At 44.5% G+C, this 25,169-nt stretch overlaps 2 protein-coding genes across 2 annotated transcripts in view; both read right to left on the bottom strand.

The window, feature by feature from the left end:
• Nucleotides 1-12,652, bottom strand: part of LAMB1 (laminin subunit beta 1) — a 41,416-nt gene extending 28,764 nt beyond the window's left edge. The window contains exons 1-12 of the mRNA XM_027639998.1: nucleotides 12,587-12,652; nucleotides 12,228-12,397; nucleotides 9,795-9,930; nucleotides 7,712-7,785; nucleotides 5,595-5,783; nucleotides 5,435-5,498; nucleotides 3,752-3,954; nucleotides 2,364-2,484; nucleotides 2,004-2,192; nucleotides 1,556-1,735; nucleotides 1,019-1,131; nucleotides 140-219 (exon numbers count right to left, since the gene is read on the bottom strand). Coding sequence (XP_027495799.1) covers nucleotides 140-219; nucleotides 1,019-1,131; nucleotides 1,556-1,735; nucleotides 2,004-2,192; nucleotides 2,364-2,484; nucleotides 3,752-3,954; nucleotides 5,435-5,498; nucleotides 5,595-5,783; nucleotides 7,712-7,785; nucleotides 9,795-9,930; nucleotides 12,228-12,397; nucleotides 12,587-12,623 — 1,556 coding nt within the window. The 5' untranslated portion in view covers nucleotides 12,624-12,652. The remainder of the gene's footprint in view (nucleotides 1-139; nucleotides 220-1,018; nucleotides 1,132-1,555; nucleotides 1,736-2,003; nucleotides 2,193-2,363; nucleotides 2,485-3,751; nucleotides 3,955-5,434; nucleotides 5,499-5,594; nucleotides 5,784-7,711; nucleotides 7,786-9,794; nucleotides 9,931-12,227; nucleotides 12,398-12,586) is intronic.
• Nucleotides 12,653-17,116: 4,464 nt separating this feature from the next.
• The window catches only part of LAMB4 (laminin subunit beta 4), a 55,143-nt gene continuing 47,090 nt past the window's right edge, over nucleotides 17,117-25,169 (bottom strand). Inside the window, exons 29-35 of the mRNA XM_027639992.1 lie at nucleotides 24,841-25,073; nucleotides 23,128-23,264; nucleotides 21,121-21,325; nucleotides 20,359-20,497; nucleotides 19,943-20,119; nucleotides 18,809-18,962; nucleotides 17,117-17,453 (exon numbers count right to left, since the gene is read on the bottom strand). Coding sequence (XP_027495793.1) covers nucleotides 17,314-17,453; nucleotides 18,809-18,962; nucleotides 19,943-20,119; nucleotides 20,359-20,497; nucleotides 21,121-21,325; nucleotides 23,128-23,264; nucleotides 24,841-25,073 — 1,185 coding nt within the window. The 3' untranslated portion in view covers nucleotides 17,117-17,313. The remainder of the gene's footprint in view (nucleotides 17,454-18,808; nucleotides 18,963-19,942; nucleotides 20,120-20,358; nucleotides 20,498-21,120; nucleotides 21,326-23,127; nucleotides 23,265-24,840; nucleotides 25,074-25,169) is intronic.

Raw genomic sequence — 25,169 nt, 5'->3', positions numbered from 1 at the left:
GACCTGCCACCTTCTAGAATGGAAAGATGGTCCCAAACATCCTCCTCCAGGGCATGTTGAGCCCTGGATGTTGTGATCGCAAACAACATGCAACTCACTGGGTGAATGATTACAGGAGAGTAACTGGGCTGAGACTCACTTGTTGTTCAATGCTCCTCCCTGGTCACAGTCACACGGCCGACATCCATCCATGTCGTTGCTCAGGCCCCAGTGCTCAGGCTGCAGTAAAAAACATCACCGGCAATGTTACCTGATGTAGATTTAATCTGACATATCCAAAGGCAAATTTTTAAATACTCGGCATAAACTATCCCAGACTGCCCCCACAACCCATGAATCCTGCTCCCCTTGTTGTAGGTCTACCCCCACAACCACCAACACCACCCCCCACCTGCTCTCCTCCCACCTTGTTGAGCATTTCAAGGGCAAGCAAGCCAAATGTGGGACACTGCCCTTCCAGGACTGCTACTCTGCAACTTGCTTGTTGGACAGGCAGACACACTGCTTTAGCTTTTCCACTGCTAGATAAGAGTCTGTCAGTGTTTGTACAAACACATCCAGTTATCTGACAGTCTGTTTCTATAACACTCCAGCATGCATAAACACTACATGGAAATGTATGCGTATGAAATAATCCCTGCCTAAAATAATGGCCCGTATAGGAAGCAATTTTTTTGATAACACTGCTTCCCTGATCATTTTGTCTTTCACCCCAGTGAGGACTTCAGCAGAACTGCCCCAGATCCCTCACTTCCACAGAGCAACCACAGGTATCCTAATGTCTCACTCCTTACGGTCCCAGGAATTAAACTGGATGTTCTTGTCCGCCTTGACATGCATCCCAGCTCCCTGTAACACAGCACGCTGCTGACATCCTGAGGTGCCCACTCCAGCCTGAATGCCAGGCATGGGCTTTCAGGCAGTCAGAGACAGTGCCTAGCACTAGACTCCACGCTTTCCACAATCCAGCCTCCCTCACACCACTGTCTCCTAATTTATTTTATGGTAAACTACTTGCCAGGCATTGATTGCACTGCTTTCCTGTCACCAGACGCTTACAATAGCAGTTTCCTGTCTCCGAATCACAAGGATTCCCCCCGGGGTGGGTACCCAGAGGATTACATGCACAAGCTAGATTGGGAAATAGAAACAGGCAGGTCAAAAGGCAGGATTGGAGTCATATTTTAGACAGTATTCAACTTAAATATATACATTAAAGCTTCCCCTGAATTCCCCAGGACAGAAATTAATTGCACACTTTGCCCACCACCCATCCCAGTGAAACTTCCCTGGCTTAGAGACTATCATTGAAAACAAATAAGGAGGACTATGATATTTCTACTGAATACACAAGAAGGATCAGCAGGTGAACTGGGTTTTAAGGACTGGTCAACTCCAAGCTACAGCAAATCTACAATAATGTTTTTCCTTCAGCAAAAACATGAAAGAAAGGGAAAAAAAGAAAAAATCCACCCCACAAAACAATTTCTCCCAGCTCTAACAGCTCCTCAAAGAGCTTTTGATCACACATAAAGGAACATATGTTTTTACTCACACTGACAACCCGCTGGGTCATCGGCACTCAGGCCATAAAAACCTTCTTTGCAGAGGTCACAACGCTCCCCTTCAACAAACAATTTACAACGGCACTGTCCGGCAATGAGGCCAGTGGAGAAATCAGTGTAGCGATCGCAGATGCCACCATTTTGGGAGCCAGCTGGGTCACAGTCGCAAGCTAAGAAGGAAGCATTGCACATGTTTTATTAACTGCTACAAAATAAAAGGCCAAGTCTCACACTAAGTTATTTAAACTAAGCTGCTGCGTAGAGAGACTGCATCACTCTTGCAAGTATTAGACATGGAAAGGGTTGAACACATTAGGACCAGGTAAATTTCCAGATTCTCAAAGAGAAAATGAAAACCAGCCAGGCTCGCTCAAGACCTCCAAGACAACCACTTTCTGTCAAGGCCATTCCCAACCTGAGGAGTGAGGCTGCACTTACGCTCACAGACGTCAGGGTCCCGCAGATCTCTTTCTGGGTGCTGGAAGTAGAAGGGCTTGCACTGCTCGCAGTTGCGTCCCATAGTGTTGTGTTGGCAGTCGTCACACACTCCTCCGCTGGTGTTCCCTGTCGTCATGTACACAGCCATGTCGAAGTGGCACTGGCTGGAGTGGCCATTGCAGTTGCACTCTGTGACAAAGGCAGAAAGCAAAGTAAGAGCCTGGTCCTGGGGCAGATGCAAGTCTGCAGAAAAGACACACGATGTCAACCAAAGAACATTCAGGACTTTACACACGGTCACAAGTTCCCAAGTAACAGCATGTAACACAGAGTGCAGTTCTGCGTTTTAGTCAAACTCACTTTTGCATGCGTTACTATTGCGACCTTCAGCGGGGCGCCAGGGTAAGTCATGGTAGAAATCCAAACACTGTTCACAGTTTAATCCTTTGGTATTATGTCTGCACATGCAGTGCCCGTGGACCTGTAATCGAAAAAAAAAGAAAGAAAAAAAAAGAAAAAAAGAAAGTTGTTTATCAAAGGGAAAAAAAAAAAACATTCTCCAATTAATGCAAAATATAGCTAGTACATAATGGATATACTTTTGGAGACTTTCATCTACCTAAATGCATTTAGAAAGGCATAAAGGGCCATAGGAGTGTCCTTTACCTGCCAAGGTAAGAATGTCCTCATACAAACTCGTCCTTCTTTCCTTACTGGAACTAGTGCCCAAATAAATGCTTTCAGATATAAACAAGGAGAGCACAGTTCCACCTCAATAATCACAAAAGCCTCTTGGAACTAAAACTTAGCTTTTTATTAGCTGTTAATTAGCTATTAAAATGCATCTAGTTATATCAGCACCACTAGCCCAGCCCCGCTTTCCAGCTCTGCCTTGGTTCTCAAAGCAAAGATAAACAGTTTGGATGGGGTTTATCCATCAACCCCAGACTGCCTTCACTGTGTACAAAACAAACACCAAGTAGACTAGACCTGCAATGATCATGTGACAGCTGCTGCCATAGTTCACCAGAACTACCAGCATTGAAGCCATGATGTTAAAGGCAAAGCTCGAGTGTAGCTAGGGACCAAAAGCACAGGGCAAAGGAGCATAATGGGTTTGACAGCATCCAGCGGCCCGTGGACAACCCACACAACTTCCCTGTACGCTTCACATTTCCACCGAGTTAATAACTGACGCATTAACAGGGGTGCTATTACTGCTTGTGAGGCAAAAATCATCCAGAAAAACAGACCCCAGAAAGGATGTGGCACTTGTGCAGCAGCGTACCAGGGAGACAACTAGGATTTTCCTTCAGGGTCTGTGCTAATTAGGGCTACAGTCTCCACTTCTCAGTTGGTAACAACTGATACAAACACAGGACATGTTTGATTCACATCCTTTGATGCCTCTATTTGCTCCAATTTTAGGGTAACCAAATCAACACCTGTCTCTGACCCAATAAGGTTACACCCCCTTTCTTCATTCCTACCTTTGAATTTCATCAGCTCTTTAACATAATTAGAAAAGGAACATTGAAACAATTTTCACCTAATCTGAGATCTCTGTGTTTGATTAACACCTATAAGGACAGATATGTTTGCTGAGAAAGAATAATTAGAACAGTTTTTTGTTTGAAAATCAAGAGTGTGGAGAAGGGGTACAGATGTGTTATCTTTACATTTGTGTTCAAATCACTTAAAAGAGGCACAGACAGGAAGAGCTTTATGCAAAAACTGTGAATATTTACCATTCCTTCCACTTCTTCATCTAAGCCCTCCACCGGTGCACACTCACTGGCGTGTCCATAGCAGAAACAGTTCCCACGAACCACCATGTCGTAGATGGCATAGTAGTACTTCTCTCGGATCTCCATCCTAGAGTCCAAGAGATTGTCTCCCAGCGTGTGCAGCTTGACGAATTTGACTCTCAGATTCGTAATCTTTAACAGGTCTGCAGGGGACACAAAAAAAAAAAATCCCCAGAAACTCACAAAACCCATTTTGGAATTATTTACCAGATATTGTACTGAATGGGAGGAAGCCAGGAGTGACTTCCTACGCACACTTCCTATAGGCAGATTAGATCAGATTTAATTTCAGCACTTAGATACTATAGATCACTTCAGACTCCCAAATTAAATAAAAAAGAAATTACATTATTTTACTACAGACTGATAAATGTATAAGTTTAAGTTTAAGTAAAAATACTAGTCTACTTTATTGTAGATATGCGCAGGCACAACTACAAATATTAAAGGCACGCAGAACAGCACCACCAAGGAGACACTGGTTCTCTAAACATAAGATAGGCAAGGACTCGATATTAAGAAACTGCTGACAAGTGGACCAAGAGCCTTAGGAGTTACAAGCCTTTTGGAAAAAGTCCTAGATGGAAATAAAGACACAAATAATTCTTGTTTTGCGTATGCCCTGCTTTGCTAGCAAATATAATTAGTTACATTTTGTGGAAAGAAGCAACACCCCATCACTGACCAAATACAAAGAAGTTCTTGAGGGATAATCCATGGGAAGACAATATTGCAGTAATTAATTCAGTCTACATGTCCACTTTGATATTGTGAATCTTGTGTAATTTCTTATAGCCTTGAACTACACTTGAAAGAGCATTTCAAGCCCATGAAAGCAGTTTCTACTTTAAAATGTCTGTTAAAAAACCCCTAACATTAAACTTGTATAGCAACCAGCAGACAATTCTCTACTGCAGATATTTCCTGCTGCCCGGGTAGCTTTGCACTGAAGGACATGAACTGAAACTGAGAATGCACATTAAATGGGAGGTCAAGCTTAAGGCCAAGCAGTTCCTTCAGCCCAAATGCCCCACAGTTTCTCTTTGAGCCACATCAGCAACAGATCTCTCTGCCTTTGCATTCATGGACTGCCATGACCAGACACAAACACTACAGTAAGTCGTGGTTCATGACCACATCTGTGTAGTTCAGCCATGCAGCGCTACCACAGCCAACTGTTCCAAAGTTATGACTCAAAGCCCTGAAAAATAAAACGTGGACCCACTGATTTTAGCTAGACATGCACAATGATCTAAGTACCTTTGTAGTTCTATTTCTTTGCTTTCTGAATACTGTACAATTACAGGATCACAGTCCAAGGTTTCTCTTGGCAACTGTATGTATTTTAAGAAGAGGGGGTCTTTAATGAAAATAAAACCCTGATCAATTAAGAAAAGGACCAACTCCAATGATGCATATTTAGGGCAATCCCTTGAGTCAACAACACCGATTGTTATTTCATGTCACTGTCCAAGTTAGGAAAAGGAATCATACACAAAGGTATTCATATGACTTCAAAACTGCAATCAGAGCTAATGAATAACTTTGTGGCTTATTGTTTTTTGTAAGCAAGTAAGTATTGAAATGCTTTCAAATGAGACTGGAAGGTAACTGCATACATACTTTGAATCCTTGGACTGTATGGATCTTCAATTCTAAAAGCGGGATCTAAAACACGATATATTACCTGGAGGAAAAAAATCAAACAACAAAAGATTCAGCTTTAAAAATAAGAGACAAAAGGTCTACACAATAAACATTTTGGGAAAAAAATTACTCTGACCTCTCCCTCTGTTGAAGGTTCGATGTCAGAGTATCGGGAATCACAAATTATGTCATCCACTTTCTTCATGGGTCCAGTTGAAATCCCAGGAAACGAGCTCTCACAGTCATATGCAAAATACCTATAAACTTGCCATGTCTCTCCAAAGTCAGACGATCTTTCAATCAACATTGCAGCAGGACGGAATGTCTAACAGTAAGAAAAACAAAAGAGATTTTATTCAGTTAATTATTACTTGCATTTACATTGAGCGCTTTTTAGTGCAAGTAATCCATGCCTGAATTTTAATCTCTCTCCCCGCACTGTTTCCAATATTTGGAAATATTGCGAATATTTTTCTGATGATATCCCACTTTCTGCTCAGGGGTAGATATTTGAAGTAACACACATCAAACCACAGATGCCCCATCTTCAGAAAATGGCACTCAGTGGCCAAGTGTTTAAATACACTTACAATAAATAAGCGAACTTGTAAGCTTTTTGGATTCCAAATCCTTTCTGAAAAGTGGGGGTTAAAGCAGGGCTTTAGGGAGACAAAAAGATTCTTTCCACTGCTTGTGGACAGCAGCACATCCTTCTTCACTGCTGTACGTCCTTGCCTAATCTCTTATAAAGGACCTAATGGGCCTCCTCTCCTGCCCTAAGGACTGAGAGGCCACTGTCAGTGCTTCCTCCCCAGCTCTGACACCCAGAAGTTCTTGCTGAGCAGTTACCTCTGATGCTCAGAGAAGCCCTGGGATTGCCCACCTCTCTTTGTCTGACTACATGACGTTTTGCAGTGTCTCTGACATTCAGTACTAATCATCCTCTATGCTCCCTTAAGAAAACCTTCTTCTTAAGGAGATTGAGAGGTTCAGCTTCATCCACTCTTGCTGCATTTGACTCCCCCAGTCTCCACTGGCCCTCCTCCTGCTCACCTTGCCCAGACTCTGGCAGGCTGCATTTGCTTCACCACTGACAAACTACTGTCCTTCTTACCTTCACATATTGAACTCTAGAACAAATAGTTTATGAGATTTTTGAAAGATTTTAATCTCTCTGACCTAAAAAATATCGTGTTTCAATTTACATGCTGCCTTTCAAAAAACAGGTAGTAACACCTGGCTTGCACCTACCAAGAAACACCAACCATCAATTCATTAGTTTTAGGTATTCAGAGGGGGACCTCCCAGAGCCAAGCACAAAAGCATTTCAATCACAGCTGAAAAGAGATTTTCTCTGTGCTTCCTGGCTGAAAATAACACCTGATTTAGAAACTGGTATCTCACCCAACAGAAAATGTAGCAACCCAGAGGTAAGGCAGTTCAAGTGCCTACCACACAAAGTCAACAACTCATTATTAAAAGTATCTTTCCCCTAAAGTCTTCCTCCTGACGGCAGACCAAGCCCCAGCACTGGGGTACAATGGCTGCAGCAGCCTCATCACATTAGAGGTTGTTTGGGGGTCCCTTGCTGCTGGGTCCAGCAAGAAGGACCATCTTCCACCTCAGCCACCACCTTGAGGCAATGGGAGAAACCCTAACTGATGCTACAGTAAAGAGGAACCAGCTTTCCTAGAAAGCTGATGGGTAAAAATGAAGAGATTCATTTGTCCACATGGGAGGAGCAGGGATCTAGCCCTGCAGGACCTGCAGCCCCCAAAACCTCAGCTGAAGGTTGCCACTAGCGCTTGCCTGTGATTCAGGATGTACAGGACATACTCTGCCATTCCAAGACATCTGTTTGTAAAGAAACAAAGACACTTTGTGTACAGATGTTCCTTCTTCCTGAAGACCTTTCCATTTGCCAAATGAAAGCCGATACTATGGCCAATTTTTTTTTAGGAAAAAAAATCCTTGCTACTATATGATTTCTAGAACACAACTGCTAGAGACACACCAACACAAACCCCAGCTTCAGTATGATTCCTTCTGCAGCCTCACTAGGGCTCAAACACAAGTTACAGCTCAGCCTTTCTGCATGACTTCTGCAGGGGTTAATGGTTGGCAGCTCCAAAAAAATCAGGCCAAACAGCTCAGACAAAACTTAAATCCCAAATATCAAACAGATGCGAAGGACTACAAGACCTCTCATTTCCCCATGTTTCAGGGTTCAGGGTAAGGCTGTGGTTTCCTTACCTTGAAGGTCATAATGAGATGAGTGAAATGAAACTCAGCCTCCAGGTTCAGCTGGATAGTCACGTTTTCCAAACCTGCAAGGGCAGAGAAAAGAAGGCGTGCAGTAAACAAGGACACCCACCAGCTTCTACATCTAAATTTTGCCAAAGCTCTTCGCTCTGTTGGCGCAGAGGCTCTTTTATTTACCACTGGGCTCTTTTGTAAAAAAGGAGTGTGAGGGTTAGTGCATTTCTGAGGTACAAGAGAAGACACCAAGGATCTGCTGAAGATCACACATGGGATTCCTGTGCATCACTGGCACCAAACACGCTACACCCAAAGCGTGAGCCTGCACTACCTAACTTCAGACTGCGTATCATGGCATCACTGGATGTAGGGCAGAGACCAGACTGCAACGGTTGGGTCCTGGCACCAAAGCACCCAGCAGCTGGTACAACTGGGGATGCTGTGCCCAGACCTACACAATGACCCCAGGCTGTCCTCACATACTACAGCCCATCTGGCAGCAGAGCTTCTGCAGCCCTAACACCCCAAGGCTCACCCATGTCTGGTGGAGACCACTTCCCACTCTTTTTCACTGTCTGGATTCTCCTGTCCACAGTTCCTTCACAACCTGGTTTTGAGATACTCCTAAAGCAACTATCATAGCCCTGCTTTGCAATCACAAGAGCTAGGAAACTGGTGAGAAGCAAAAGGTTTTCCAAACTCTGCTGTATGACTACCTACGGTCAAGGACTCTACACAGAAAGGAAGAAAAACAGCTACAAATATTATTTTGCCTTGTGAAAAGACCTCTCAAAACAGCTGGATACTAATTATACTGTAGTTCAAAATAAAAAATAAAATCAAGATTTACAGAGAGGAGAAAGGGTAAGAAATAAAAATAATAAAACAATAAAGCAGTCAAATTTTCAACCAGCTGTAACATAATGTGAAGGATGCAGCAATGGTCCCTTATGTTGTATGCCTGAATAGAAGAAAACATGAATTGGACAGAAAGAATCATTTGTTTTTTATTGTTGAAGGACATTTTCATGACCTTATGAGCTAAGAACTTTTCTGTGTGAATGCTGCCAAGTCTGTTGCAAGAAACATGAATTATCTGGAATGTTAGAAGAGAGCCACTGGAGGCAAGCAGCTTGCTAGGCTGATCTACATGATTAAAAATGATTTTGTGAAAACCTTTCTATAACAGGCAACAAAACTGTTATAAATATTACTTTTTTTTTTTCATATACAGTAAGGCATCTACTGCCAATGCTTTTGCAGAAATCCTGTCCTGTCCAGCTGGCTTTAAAGCTTCAGGGTAGGACTAGTCTTTGAGAAACCTCAATGCCTTGTTTTGTGTATGAAGGCATGCCAAAAGCATAACCAGAAAAGTATAACAGGCAGAGGAAGGATTAAAAAACCCAAAAACAACAAAAAAACCTCCACCAAACTAACGTGCAATATGTTTTTTAACTGGTTGGCTTTTATATGGAGTTCATTTTATTGTTTGGCATATGGATAAGGGAATTCAGGGAGCCCAGGAGGGACAAGGCAATTTGCAGGGTAAGAGATACTCCTGGCTTTACTCTCCTGGGGTAGGAAAGGGAAACAGGAGGTCTGCAGGCAGGGCGACAGCCCCCAGCTCTGCACCCAAATCTCCTCCTTCCACAACCTCCCTCCAGTCCAGCAGCACGGGGAAGCCCTGCGGTGCTTCCTTGGCAGCGCTGCCTGGGATATTTACTCCTGGAAGGCTGCTCTGCTCCTGCTGCCCAAACATGAGTGAGATCTGAGGCCACTGTGGAAAACTCTTTTCTTTAGGAAAGGATTCTTGCAAAGTGCTGGGATGGCTGTTTCCAACACTCCTGGGGGAGTCGGGGGCTTTCATTATGGATTAAGGATCACTCCTGGGCACACAAAAGCAGCCAGTTTTACTCATCCCTCCTCACACAGCATGATCCTTCACAGGGCAGTAATCACCAGGCCAGAGATAACAGCAAACCCACAGGTATCCTTAAACAAAAGGAGGGAAAACAGCTCCCAGACCCGGAAATGGCTCCAGACAAACCCCACAGCATTTTCCGGACAAGCCCCATACCATTTTCTGACTGCCACCAGAGCTTCAGGCGATTTGGAGCAAACGTGGTGACAACATTTTCAATGCGATGACTGTCAGGATTTTGAGTCTCATGGAAGGGATCCTCAGAGTCACATATGAAACATTTTTTGTCCTCCTGAAACAACACAATAATCAGCATTACTGATTTTATCCGTGGGGCAATAGTTGCTTCCTGCAGATAAGAGTATTTTCCATCCATATCACATTCCATTCATTTTGCCTGCAGGAGTCATCAAAGGTATTTTTTTGTTGAAATACCAAGTGTATTTACCTTTATGAATTAATGCAAATTGTCAAATGGAAAACATGCCAGGAATTCCATAAACTTCATTTTTAGGGGAAGTATGTTTTTTATCAAAATTACAGTTTCAGGAAATCTCTTCCAACACAAGTATTCCCCAGCAGAAGCCAGAACCAAAGGCAGCACCTACAGAAAATTGCTGAATGGCTTCTGTAAAAGTGCACATGTGCAAAACTGCATCTTCAACAACTTGTGTGAAATCATATTGGCTTTTAGGAGCTAGCTTGGAGATGCAAGTTGTTTGCATTAGGGATACCTCTTGCAAGGCTCAGTGCACGTCAAGGGGCCATCAGCGATTTAGTGATTGAGCCCTTTCAGCACAGGGTTGACTTGACTCTGAATCCGGATGGTCGAAGTCCTCCTTGCATCTTCTCAACTCCAAGCACATAAACTCCATCTGCACACATTACAAGGTGTGCCCATAGAAAATCAGCTCAGAGCAAGTCTGGCATCTGCTACTTGGGAAAACCAGAAGCTTCTTCACCAGGACGACAAAACCCCATCATGGCTATTACTACAAACTGTGCTTTTTTTGCATTGTCCTAGTGCCCCAAACCACCACTTCATGATTTTGCAAGGTAGGATGCAAGCCAAACCAAAAGGGAGGGTTCCTGCCCAAATCAACTGGAGGAAGCAGATGAGGGAGGGAAGCTCATTGCATGGCAATGAGGGAGTCCCAACACACCAGCAACCCATCACTGTCAAAAGCTACACAAGCTTCATTCTTTTAGAGCATGTTTACGGAGAATAACGTGGTGCTTTATCAGCCAAGAATGTGAGAGCTGGCATGTCTGCACCACATAGGTTTTTCCTTTCACCAGTGTGGACTTCAGCAGCTCCTCCCAAGTTCAGTGCTTTACCTACCATCAGTCCTCAAAGACTCCTCCAGCAGAGAGAATGGCAAGAGCAGGGGTTCCAGGGAAGATGTCTGCTCCTGCCAGCTCCAGGTTCCTCTGCCCTAGCACCTCATGCCACAATTCACTCCTCCCACCAAAACTGAATCCTAGAAGACCTAATTCTGCAAAGCACTCAACGCGGCCAAGTCTCATGTTATTAAGAGGATACTCGGCACCTTCCCACGATTTCTTCAATACCACCCACGATGGTTCAGAAGTAACCAGGGACATCCTAAATGCTGAACTGGGGCTGTGAGATCAGGAATAAGGGCAGAGAACTTCTGAAGCGAAGCTTTTTACTGTGGCACTTCAACATTTTTTGAGACAACATAACAAAGTGCCATTGTTAGTCCGTTCTACAAGTGATGCTAAGCTGCAGTCAATCTCAATATACTCTGAAAATGTTCCAGTGAAGCTAAACCCCATGTTAAATAAAGTATTAACTCTAGTAGACAAAGCACTATGGTAAAACTAAAGGCAGTGAAGGAGGGGTGAGATTTGGTAACTTCAGGGCACAAATGGGTCAAGTGCTACAGCCCCTCCTGCTTCCCGTGGTTTTCCTTCCAAGTGCCAGAATCCGGTCCTATTGTCTCCACAGTAATTTGTTCGGAGATTATCCCTTTACTTTCAGTTCAACAGAGTTCCACTTATAACTGATATTTTACTCTTCTCCACCATCCCTTCTGTCTCTGAGATTTTAAGCTTGGTGAGCTGCTTCTGGCTTAAACAGCAACGAGCTCTGGATTTTCCACCAGATGTGCTGAGACAACCTTATTTACGTCCTTTCACTCGGAGACCATACACATGTAATTACATTACGGGGACTGTGGCCAAAACACTGCCGGGCCCTACAGCCCACTCTCCATCAGGAAACTGTCTAGACGGCTCTCAGCAAGCCTGGAAATAAAGCATTAATTGAACCTACTGCGGCACATTCCTCCTTCCATCCCTCGATCAGGAAAGGGGGGTCGGGAGCCGAAAGCCGCGAGGGATTGCCTGGACCCGGGGTCTGGGGTCCCACGCGGGGCACGATGCTGCCCCACCGGAGCCCACTGCCCGCGCCTCCCTCCCGCAGGCGGCGGCTCGTCCCCCGCACCGGCCCGAGCGATGCCCCCGCACCGCGGGCGCCGCGGGAGGCGATGCCGCCCCGCCGCCTGCACGGAGCGGCGGCCGGCGCGGTGCCCGGGCGAGCTGCCCGCCCGCCCCGGCGCTCACCTGGAGGTGGCTCACGATGCAGTAGGGCTCGGGCTGGCGGAGGCCGCAGGTGGAGGAGGCGGAGAGGCGGGCGGCGCGGCCGATGAGCAGGTCGCCGGTGGCCGGGTAGCAGCTGCCCTCGGCGCAGCCGTAGCTGTACTCGGGCTCCTGTGCCGCCGCGGGCCACAGCGCTGCGCGGCCGCGGAGGGAGGGAGAGAACGGGACAGAGGGTGAGGGAGAGAGTGGGACAGGGGGTGAGAGAGGGCAGCGGGAGCGCGGTCAGGCTGCGCGCCCCGAGCCGCCCCGGCGGGCGCTGCAGGGACGCGCCCGGCCCGCCGTGCCCCGACGGGCAGAGCGGAGCGGAGCGGGGCGGGAGTTACCGAGGCAGCAGCAGAGGTACAGCGGGAGGCGGCCCATGGCGGGCGGCGGGCACCGGCGGGATAGATGGGACGGGACACGGCGGGACGGGAGACGGTGGGACGGGACGGGACGGGACGGGGCTGCCCCTCCACGCGCCGCCGAAAGCTGCTGCTGCTCCGCCGCTCCACGCAGGCGCCGCAGCTCCCGCGGCTCCCGGGCAGTGGCCCCGCGCCGTCGGGCGCCCCCCGGTCCTCCTCCTCCTCCGCCCCACCGCCCCCGCGGGGCCGGGCCCGGCCGAGCCCCTCCCGCTCGGCCCCCCGCCCCGGGGCTGCTTGGCCCCGCCGCCGCGCTCGTTCGGGGCAGGAGCGCAAGGGCGGCTGCCGTCGAGGAAGAGCAGCCCAGTCGGGGTGGGAAGCAGGGAGAGAGCGGCCCGGGGAGGGGAACCGCTGCAGACAGGGAGCCCCGAGGGAGACACGCCGGGCTCCAGCCCCTGGCCCACAGGTTGTGCCCTCCCCGCTGTTCTCCAGCGTCGGGAGCAGGCTCTGGGCAGCGTGCGATAACTGGGGGGGAGGGGGTGAGTGGGAGGAATCACCGATCGGGTGACCCCTCTCCTTGTTCCTGTCGGTGGAGAAACAGTGAAGGAATGGGGTTAGTGCTGATGGGGCTGGGCCAGAGAGGGAGGGAAGGGAAGGATGGATGGATGGATGGATGGATGGATGGATGGATGGATGGATGGATGATTGTGCGGTAAGAACCAGGGTGTTGGCAGCTGTCACGTGTGATGCTCGGTGGCCCCACACTGCCCGGTGCTGCGGTGCCAGCACACGTGGCTAAGGAATGCCGTTCCTATGCCATTCCTGGAGGTGGCGGCCGTGCTGCCATACATGGCCTGGTCTGGCCCTGGCACAGGCAGAGAGGCCCGTCAGATCAGCCGCTGCCAGGCTGTCACTCGTTTCACGTGGTGCTGCCTTCCCAGGGGCGCTGGGGCAGCTGCAAGGCGTAAATGGCTGTGCTGGAGCTGCCCTGCGCTCCCAGCGTCACGTGTCGCTTCCCTGGGCTCTGCTGGCAGACACGGGGGCTTCATCGGCTGGTGGCAGAGTCCCCTTGGCACCCAAGGGGAAGGTTTACTGGTAAATAAATGCCAAGGAGCGAGTATGAAGGATGGATGTGTGGCTGGGAGAGATCCCCGGGTTTATTTACCCGAGGTTTGCTTTCACATATGTAACACATGAACTTGTGTAAATCTTTACCGTGTACCAGTGTCCCCCAAGAACACTTTGCCCTCACTATTTGCAGTGCCAGAGTGAAAACACACCACAGTCTGTCTGTCCAGCAAACCCTGCCGAGGTAGGTAAATATGCTCATTCTCATTTTACAGATGGATAAGCAGAAACAGAAAGATACCAAATGACTTGCCCTAAAGGTTAAACAGCAGGTCTGAAACATAACCCAAGACTCCTGATTAAAGAACTTGTGGGCCTGTCTCATTAAAGATATCCATGAAGTGAAATCACTCTAAGCTGACAGGAATTGTAATATTTTAAACTTCCCCTGCAATATGGTCTTCTAAATTGACAAAACTAATTCAGTTTCATAATCCCGTCATATTTTTCAGCTTCAGTAAAACAAATATTTTTGTCCCACTAACAGAAAATGTTTTACTTTGCTGTGGTTAGAACCTCTTTTGGTCCATGGCAGATGAGCACCAACATCACTCCATGTGCAACTGTGCAAGGACAGAGTGTTTCATTGCCACTGGACTTTTTTTGTCCCATATTTTTTCAACTTTTATTGAAGTTTTCTCCTTTTTTTTTTTTGTCTGTTTCACAGCCTTGTAGAAGTCCTATCCTCTCCTATACCTAAAATTGGGTAAAATTGCCCTCCAAGCTCCCTGATAACTGCTGTGCCTAGGCTCCTTCATGCCTTGCCAGAGACAGCATGCAAATACTCTTTGTTTCAGCCTGGGAGTGACTCTGCCATGTGGCATCAGGGATTGAGTTGGAGTTGCAGCCCCAGACTGGATGGCCACCATCCCTCATAATTGTGGTCACCTTTCAGAGGTAGCTGGAACTCCCAGCGTTCAGTGTGTGCGTGATTAGGAGCAGAGAACTTGTTTGTGTCCGTCCCTCTCTGCAGTGCTCACAACAAATAGTGAGTGGGAGTATTTTAATTTGTTTCTTCAAATGACAAAAATTCAGTTTTGTGTTGTGCTCTGTTTTTGTGGTTGGTGAAGCAGCTTTACAGCACTGCAGTGTCTGTGCTTGTGATGTGTTTGAAGTCTTCTCAAAGAATAAAATTTCAGAATTTTACCTCAGTGGGATCCACTTGATCACTTGTTTTCTTAAAACACTGCAGTGGTTGAATGCCTGGCAGACAGAGCTGATGATATAATTTTGATTAAATATATCTTTGATTATATGTGGGTTTGGTTGAGTGTTGTTTGCATTTTGATTAGTGCTATTGAAGTCAAAATGCTTTACTGCAAGATACTGATTTTAATTTTTTTTCAAGAAACAGTTTTCTGAAGCCACTTCTGCCCACAAGGAACAGGTCCAGGGGGAACTAAAAATAGGTATTTTTGATCTAGATATAGCATTTTCCCCACAAATTAACTTTGAAAAAACACTTTAAAAGTTTTTGTGCCACTTCCAATGGGGAATGATGCACAGTTGTAAACCTCAGAAGCAGTCACAGGATGGATTTAAAGTTCTATAGCTGCTGGTCACATCAGGTTTGCTTCCTTTGTGTGTCTGAGCATGCTTGGAGGAAGGCTGGGGAGGTTAGACTCCACGCTGGCTTTCTTCCTGTTTCCGTTTTTCTTCCAGCGATTTCTGTTTCCCCCCATGGATACATTTAACTGCCTTGTGTTTACAGATTTCTCATCTGTACAGCTTGTGGAAAGCCATATGGCGACTCTCACAGCCAACAGTGGATTTTAGGAGGAAGTTCTCTTTCAATTTTCTGCTTGCGAATTCAGATTTTTAAAGACATGAATGAAATAATTTTGGTTTATATGCAATTGAGAATTTCTGTCTAAGCGCTTCAGTTTGCCTCTTCCGGGTGCAGTGCAGCAAGGATACATTGAAACCTGCAGAAAATCCTTTGTTACCTGGAGATCTGCATGTGAACAGCTTGGTGTGTGCTCCGAGTAAAACAGAGATGTTCTATTGCATTATGACAAAGTCAGCCTAAATACAGGCATCTGACTACAGCCTAGTAACTTACAGAGAAGTCTCACACCTCACAGATGATTTTTCAAAGTGCTAAAATTCAGAAAATGCTAACCTACAAATTACATGCATTCTTGCATTCAGGTGGCTTTGTTAGATTATATCAAAATTATAATTTGATTCCATCATTTTCACAGCAGAAGCTATTATGTGTGGAATGCATGTTGCACATTGCCCTGGAGCACAGCTGGTTTGAGTCAGAGGAGTTATCTCTGAAATCTCATCCGTGCCAGCAATTCCCACCCAAGCCCCCCACCGCATACCAATGCTGCTTTAGCTCTTGTAAACACAGGGTGATAACTATGCGGTGTTTATCTCCGTGGGATCGATAAGGATTGTTTTACTGGTGCTGCTGGCATGAGGATGGGTAAATGCTAAGAGCCCTGTATTCCTGCAGAGCATTCCTTGTTTTATAGAAGTGGTTTGGGCTGCATCCGAGCTCTGAAGCAGCACTGGGCTGAAGGAAGTCCATGATGAATGCTCGCTGTGGGACAATCCAGCCAGGAATGACAGGACTGTTTTTAACTGAGGAAAAGCCATCATTAGTCTGTTCTGTGTCCTGCAGGAATATGTATACCAAGGGTAGGATTTTGAAACAGAGGCATAGCTCACTTCAGTCTTTTTAAAACTCTATCACTTCTATAGCATCTGCTTAGCCCCAGTTTCCTTCTGTATTTAAATAATAAAAGGAATTACGAACTAAAATTTAGGCCAATTCCTATCTTCTTTATCGCTACAAAAAAACTGCTGAGTAAACCCTGACTTTTGTGAAGTGCTGCATGTGGGAGAAGAGCTGGAGAAACTGTTTTTCAACATTTCTGGCCCTTTAGAGTCACTGCTTAAACCAAAAAGCTGGAGTTATTCTCCAGTTGTTGGTTGCATTAATGAAAAATGTGGGAAACCCCTTATAAGCATAAGAAAAATAGGCATTGCAGGAGGTCCATTGACAAAGGAAGGTCCTTCCAGTTGCTTTCAGTGTTAAGCATCTGTGCACTGCCATCCAGTGGGCACTGGGAAATTGGCTCTCTGTTGCCCACTGCTAATGGGCTTGTGCTGCATGGAGGTACTGCCCACTGCATTTTCATAGATTAAAAGAATATGCTGAGTTAGAAGGGACCCATCAGGATCATCGAGTCCAGCTCCTGGCCCTGCACAGGACACCCCAAGAATCACACCATGTGCCTCATAGCAATCACACCATGTGCCGAGCAATCCTCCTTTTGGATTTCCAAACTCTAAATCAAGAAGCCCTATGCTGTGCACAGGAGTGTATTACAGAGCTCCCTTAAAGACTACAGCCTGATTACTAAATCAGCTGGTTTATTAAAATGTATTTCCTACTTCCATATAAACTCAACTGGGGGGGAAGGGAAGAGAAAATTACATTATTCAGTGTGACAAAATTCTATATGCTCCTTCAGATATAATTCCAGAGGACAGTCCCTTTTACCAGGAAACTCAGAAAGTGGTAATCATAGAGACTTCAGCTGCATTTTACCTGATAGTCTGTTCAGACTCTAACTTTTGCATGTTGCATACTTGCTTTCCTGCTCCATGATTTCATTTTTAATGGCTATCACTTTTTCCTCTAGTTGTCTCAGTTGCTCTGCCTTGTCTTGTTTGGTTTGATTCAGCTCCTGAAGCTTCTTCTCCAAATCTGGAAGAGCAGAGACAGGCAATGGTGCTCACATTTCTTGTGTAAGTAAAATCCAGGGATTAACAGCATTTCTTTTCCCAGAAGTTTTAGAGACAATAAGCCCATTTCAAATGGGGAATGTTATATATGCAACTGGAGGGGAAAGTCTGGCTTCTGGATAGTAAGAGAAGCATGACAGCCTTAAAGACATCAATTTCTCAGCATGTGCTTTTGTCCATCAGCTAGGATGGGGCAGGACACAGACCTCTTAAAGGACTTGGTTTAAGTGGAAACACTCGGAGGAACAGTGTGTCCACTAATGTGTGTCAAGCCTAGACAATTCAGGCATAATGGGCTTAGGTCTCCCTTACGGGAATGTTTTCTGCTGATCCCCATGAAGCTACACGAGTGTAAGCACACTGGTAATGAGTATTCTCTACCTGCTTCCAGCACCCTTGTCATAGGGACATTTGAAGTGACTGAGAGAAGCACTTAATGCTTCTCCTCGAGGTATATGCTCAAAATATTTATTTGGATCCTGTCCTGGAGAATTTGCTGCTGGGATGGAGTTTCAGCTTCAGTTTTGCTGATGTTACATGGTATTTTCAGATGTTGAGCCTGGCAGGATCCTAGACCTAAGGATTCCCAGCGGGAATGCCCAGACCTTTGCTACAGGCAGAATTAGGTTTCCTGTGTGCAGTGACATGAGATGGGCTCTTCGTTTTTGGTGACCCTCTAAACCCACCCAAGGTGAGATGTGTGGTGGTGAGGGCTGGTGCCGGTACAGCCAGAGCAGCCACAGTCTCCACTGCCCATGACCCCTCTGCTTCCCAGTAATGGCCCCACAGGTTCAGGGCACGTCAGCTTCAGTCTCCACAACCCAGTAATTGTGCCTGGGTTGTTCTGCCATTGCTCGGAGATAATGTCTGAAGGGGAACAAGTATGGACTGATGAAAAACAGCTACCCTGCAGCTCTGTAATACAAGCCATCACTTGGGTAATATGAGGAAAGACAGAGCACAGGTCCAAATGCCCAAAGCAAGTGCATAAATCAGGGCCTCCAACTAAGTCTACAGCCAAGTTTTATGCAGATTTTGCACTTGTCCTGTTTTTAAACTGACTGAATAAAATCTCTGCAAGTGCCCGTGTGGACAGTTCTTAAAGTTTGCTTATAACGACCAATTTACGTCAGAAAAAGCCAAATCAACTCAACTATTTTTAAACTGAGTAGCTTCAGGAGGTATTTTCACCAGTTAAGTTGTTTAAAACCCAATTTCAGGTGAATCTAGCCTGTTAGTGTCTGTGGGCAAGGACTTCAGTCTTGAATTCATAACTGTCACAATGTTTACGACTTGCTATAGAAGTGAGAACACCACCTGTTATTCTTTTAATCTTTTTTTCAGTCTCTTCAGCCAGTTTTTCTGCTTCTTCTTTCAGCTGCTTCACTTTTTCCAGTGTTACTTTTGGAGGTCTTTGGGCTTTTAGCTTTTCTTGAAGAATGGTGTACTTTCTTTTAATGTCAGCAAATTCCTGTAACAAAATGCCATTGCTTAGTTTAAGAGCATTTCAAAATTAATCTGTTGTACAGAAGGAGATTTTTATACTTTTTTTAACATCCTCTTTGAATCAAACTTTAGATTTATCATTCTCTTAAATATTAAAACAATAAATCCTTAATGCATATACATCAAAAAATGCTTTGCAAAACCTGATAAGAATCAATTAAAACAAACTGCCAGTGGAATAATCTCAAGGAAAGGGAGAGGCAAGAATATAAAGAAAGTATTAAGATATTTAAAGCTTATGCTGTTTTTACTTCTGTTGATAGGGCTTTTCTGTAAATTTCATTTTGACATAAGGCTTAATTCAAATTTAATTATCTGTAGCAACACTGGGATTTTTACATCTTTGGCTGGCTAATTCATTCCCTGCTGATCTTGGTTGCTGTTGAGGCTGCAGTTTAGATTTCACCTTGGTTTTTTATAACTTGGAAGCAGCCATGCTCCAAGCTTGTGCTGTGGGTGCTTGGTTCTTCTTGCAATTTTAGAAAATTTCTAGCTGCATTCTCAAAAAACTGAGCTACTGAAAAACACCAGGCCAACCAAAAATTCCAAGTAACTCCCACAGCAATTTTCTCTGAAGGAGAACAGCGAGGGATGAATGGCCAGGCTGCTCCCATCACTCATGTATTTTAATATCTGGTTTTATGATTTGTTCTGTTGTGTTTATTGGTGCCCATGGTGACTATGAGTCTTATACACAGTGCAACAAAAAATGTCATGGAGTAGACAGAGAAATGTATATGTTTTCTTTCATTCAAGCAACCAAAAGTGTATGACAGAAGCCTTAAAATAAAACATAAATTATTCTTAACCTGTGACATTTTACACTGCATGGCATAAGGAAAATGTTAATAGTTTTGAGGGCAGCAGGGTAACACTTCTGAAGCAAAAATACTATGAAAGATGAAGGGAATTTTTTTTCCCTTAACACGTGCTGGAAAGGCTTACATTATCAATATTCTGGGCTCGCTTGTGTGCTACTTCTGCCTCTGCTCTTGCCTTTGTAGCTTGATTCTTATTCCTCAGTGTTTTTGCCTGCCAGGTGGCAATTTCATCTTCCATCTCAGTCTGTTTGGCTGACAAGTCATTTAGATCATTGTTTGTGTTGTTCACTCGGATCTCAGCCTAAAACAGAGCAATTGAAATCTCTGGTTTCTTATGCAACATCCATCCAGCTTGCAGAGCTTGGTAATGAGGGAGATAGTCAATGGATTAAGAAGAAGAGACCCTTAACCAGTATGGAATTGGTGTCATATCTGTGCCATAATCTGGTTTTATTTATTTAAGTTTACATTAAGGAAACTTAAGGATGAAGTTTCTCTTCTAAAATATATGTGGAAAATAAAATATTTACAGCAAGATACCTGTGAGATTTGTGTTCTGATGCCTTGTATCTCTTCATTTAACTTTATGATGGTGTTTTTGGAGTGTCCTTGGGACTTCACAAGATTTTTCAGTTTATTATTAATTTCATCCACAGGCAGAACACCTTTAGCTGCTTTGCTAAAATGGAAAAATAGAATCTTGTGTAGTATCATGGCATGGAGAACAAAGCAAGAACATGTTTCAAATGCACCCATGCTGACATGCAAAAATGTTTCCTCAAATTCAAAAGCAAACATAAAATTGGGGTTTGGAGGTTCGTAAAGCAAAACCTCTGTAAGGGACTTTGTGTGGGAGCTCCTGAGCTGCTGTATTCAAGGTGGGGCTGGATGCTGTGGGCTGCGTGGTGGTGCACTGCGAGTAGGGAAGACTCATGGGTGAACACGTTTTTTCTCTTGTTTGTTCTTTCTCACCCTTATTTAAACCACTCAGTGAACCAGATGTAATGCTCCACCAGGTCCAAGGTGGAAGTAAGTAGCTGCTTTGGCCTCTTTGACTCAGCAGGCACAGGAGCCAAGAGCTGGCAGGAGCTGCTTCCTTGCAGCACGTCGGCTCCTGCAGCCGAGCAGTGATGGCTCCTTCCTGCCAGAGAGGCCCCGTGGGAATGGCAAGGTGAAATCTGCTGTCATCTGAACTTTCCCTCCAGTGTCACTAGGATACTGCCAGGGGTGTAGAACAGTCCTACCATGCTCAGTGCCAACCCAGCTGGGTCTGGCACTTCAATATGAGAATACCCTTCTTACTCGGCTTTTTGTGCCTCTACCAGCAGTGTCTGAGCATCCTCCGTTTTTACGTTTCCCTTGTTGTTCAGGTGATACTCTTCACAGTGATTCATAATGATCTTGATTTTGCCAAGCATTCTTGTGAGCTCTTGTGGAGTCAGGGAAAGGTTTATTTGCAGAACGTAATTTGCCACCTTCTCGATGTCTTCTGGAGGCGCACTCTCATCTACAACAGAAATGGAGCTGAGAGCATCCTGAAGTGTCTCTTTCCTCCCAGTGAAATGTAAATGGTCATTATGGCTGCCTACCCTTTCACTTATGTGGGAGAATAAAGCTGACAGGCACAGCAGGGGGGTAAGAAAATTATCTCCAACATTTTGTAATTTAATATTATGCTTCCAGGTACTGCTGTTAGTGTTGTCAGAACTGGCTAAAATGAGGATTTGAACCCACTTTGAACTGAGTTATTGAAATTCTGTTGTAGAACCGAGCCCATGGAAGGTTTTAAATCAGTACCCAGCACAGCTAGATGTGTCACAGCCCATTTCTCCCTTGGCCCACAGATCAAAGAGGTGCTGGCGAGACTGGGGTGTGAATGGAGCTTTCCAAGCTGGTCAGTGGGTGTAATCCCTTCCCTGAAGTTGCCACAATATTGAGAAAGTGGCTCCTTCCCTGGTTAATGAGAAAGGCTAAGCTGCAGAGGGAACCTGGGTCAGACTTGGATAGCATGGGAATTTACAATAAAAAACCCCTATATTTTGACAATTCCCATTGCAAATGAATGAGCTTGTCCTAGCTCTTTGCTAAGAGGCACAGGCACACACAGAGCAGTCAACGCCTCCTGAATTCTCCTCATCGGTTCTGTTTTCTACTCACTTCCATTTATAGACAAGACCTTGTGTGATAAACAGTTGAAACATAGTTAATGTTTGTGCTAATGCTCCAGAGCAACTCTGCAACAATTAAATAGAAGATATTTAGTGTGCAAACAGTAGTTCATTCCTGAGAGGTATTTTCTGTAGAAATATATTCTTGCAAAATCATCATTCACATCAATGTAGAGTACAGCAGATTTAATGTAACTTTATGCATCTCAGCTGTTACTGTTCTTAAACTTCAATTAACAAAACAAAGATTTGAAAAAATGTTTTTGTAATTGTTAGTACATGTTGTATGTCTACTAAGAAACATAAAAGAGCTAAAGGTGGAATTTTCTATAAGACTGAGAATAATAAGGAATTAAATGGACTTAAATCTTCCAATTCAATAAAATAATTTAAATGTTCCTGAACAAAAGGAGTTCTCTGTCATCTGCCCTCACACACATTTGGATGTAGAAGTATGAATGCCAAAGGGCTGCCAACATGCAATCCATAGACATTTATGAGGTCAGAGATTCAAGAGATTAAAAAAATCCTGCCACATTTGAACCTCTTTGATGTGCATCTGGTAAAAAAACTTAGGGTCCATTTCTTACAGCATTTTTCGGCAATTGTGTGGGTGGAATATTTTTAGGGTATATATGGTTATTTTGTTATTTTTGTTATGAGAGCTGTGAAGTTCTACCAGAATCCTTTGATTCCTCGAGTTACAGCTTTACAGAGACGACGGAGCAGTATGTGTCCTAATTCCCACGCTCCCTATGGAGAGCCTCTATTTATGGGCCTGGAGAAAGGGGGTGGAATAACAATTTGAGGATTCGTTGGACATGCCTGGCCATTATAAATTGTATGAAATTATCTTAGTAGTCCTTTACTCAGATAAACCAGGAACAGAGGGAATTCAAATTGAGCAATGTAATAAAAGATAATCAGAACATAAGAGATCTATTGTAAAATGAATACGAAGTACTGTCACCTGGGAGAAGGAAGCACTAGAAAAAAGGGATTGAAAAAGGTCACACAGATCAGGAGGTGGACAAGAAATTTCATGTGTATACAGCTACATAATTTTCTGGCTATCTATTATGCTATACTATATTGCAATATATATATAAAAAATTAGTCAAAAAGAACATTGCATATTTACCTAATAAGAAGTATTTCACTTTTTGGATGAAATCCTTAGTGATCTCTCTATCAACCTCAATTTGATTTCTGGCTGTCTCCAGTTGCCCAGTTAATTGTGAGCCTTTCAGTTTGTTGTCTTCTGCCATTTTTCTAATGCTTTCAATCTGGAAATATTATTAAAAATAGCAGTGCCATTTTCTAGAGGTTATCTGTCATTGCTTGGCAAGTTGAGTTCTGACACAAAAGTAATTTTGATCCAAGCCTCAGCTGTAATCACTTGATGTGGCTTTGAAAAGCAGTAGGAGCCCCCAATGGGGAACTCCAGAAGCCGCTACATCTTGCCCTTCATCTGGCCTCAAAAAAAGCCTAAATCAAGCATTTTTTTCTCTCTGCAGCCACTGCTAAACCACAGCCCCCTTCTGTTTCCAAAAGAAAGTGCTGAGTTGTTACAGTACTGCAGCATGTCGGTGATCAGATTCAGTTCTGAGGAGATGTGATCAGATTCAGATCTGATTGTAGAAAACTTAACATCATTTGTCATTTCATATTGGACTTGCTGTTGAAAAAAACACTTAAAGAGGATACAAACAAGGAAGGTACAGTTCAAGTTCAAGTCTTTAAAAGTTACATTTTGCCATTAAATTAGTATTCTTGATAATTTAAGTGACAGCTTTAGATTAATTATCAAATTCCAACAATATTTCCTTTGCTAGGCGCTTTGCCTTAAGGAAAGGCACAGGTACTGCCTCTCTGTGGTCTGCAGAGGAAAGAGATTCAGTCTTTCTCTGTGCAACAAGAAAAATGGTGATGTTTTTACTTTTGAATATTCTCAAAATAGTTCACTCATATTTTCACGGAGCTGCCTGAGGCTTGTGAGCACCAGAGGCAACGTCCCAGCAGTCTGGCACTCCCCACATCAGCAGATGCCTTTTGCTGCTACCCCTCCGCGTCCTGGGGCCCCAGACCTGTGTCCTGATTGCTCATTTCTGAACCCACTGGCTGTGATGCCCTGTCGTGTGCATTTTAAAAAGAGGAAATGGATGCCCAGGCACCCTGCAGGGACAGGACAAAGCCACAGCAGAATGTCATTTCTGTTGGAAAATGTGTTTGGCCTATAACTGTAACAGGCATCATGTCTGACTGTTAGTAAGAATGAACTCTTTACTGGTGTTTAGGGATTTGTCTTTTTTATTTCCTTGGCACATGTTGCATTGGCCACACTTTGCTTGAGTTATTTTTCACTGCTACTGTGCAATACAGTTGACTAATTGATGCCTTCCTAAGCAGCACTGGGGACAGAAAAGCTTCATCTTGAAATTATTTACAAAAGTTATTTAATGGCAAACATAAGAGTAATATGAAGTTGTATAAATAGAGTTTAATGCTATGCACAGCAGTAATCCCATTGCAGTAAGCATGTCAGGCTACTGACAAATTGTTCCATTTGAATCTTTCCCAATAAAAATATAGATAATACTAGCCTGAAGCCACCAATTTCCATAGATACAGGGCACCATGACCTGTGAGATCTTGGCAGCTGTGAGGAAGAAGAAGACGTAGCCAGAGCCACAGTCTCTTTGGGGGGCTGGCTCCTAATAATCCCAGTACTGAACCATGATAGGTCTGTGATATAGGGACAGGGTCCATCATTATGTCACTGCTCTTTATCCAAAGAGCAGGTGAGTTTTTGTAGGTTTGTGACATCCCAAATATTATCCTCCATTCATTTCACTGAACAAATGTCGGTTTGATATACAGCACCTGATTCTCAGGTTCTTGTAGCTGAGTAGTCGAGTTATTTAGCAATATAGCAGTCTCCTCAGCTTTCCTGAATGCCTCAGCGGAAAGAGGAAGAGCTCCACTGCAGTTTAGGCCACCACACTGCCTGAGCCCAAGACTGTCCTGGCACAAAGCTCCCCGGCAGGCTGCTGTGACACAGGGCTGGTCTCCTGGCACACCACAGATCTGCAACGAGGAAGATGCTTATGTCAGTACTCCTCTGGGGGCCTGAGATAAATTCCTGAGGAAAGGAAGATGTTTGACATTATATGAACATTAACA

This window comes from Corapipo altera, unplaced genomic scaffold (genome assembly GCF_003945725.1).
Source record: "Corapipo altera isolate COAL_440 unplaced genomic scaffold, ASM394572v1 1b, whole genome shotgun sequence".
NCBI classification, from domain to species: domain Eukaryota; kingdom Metazoa; phylum Chordata; class Aves; order Passeriformes; family Pipridae; genus Corapipo; species Corapipo altera.
The sequence above is the reverse complement of the archived record's forward strand: the minus strand, read 5'-3'. Positions and strand labels throughout refer to the sequence as shown.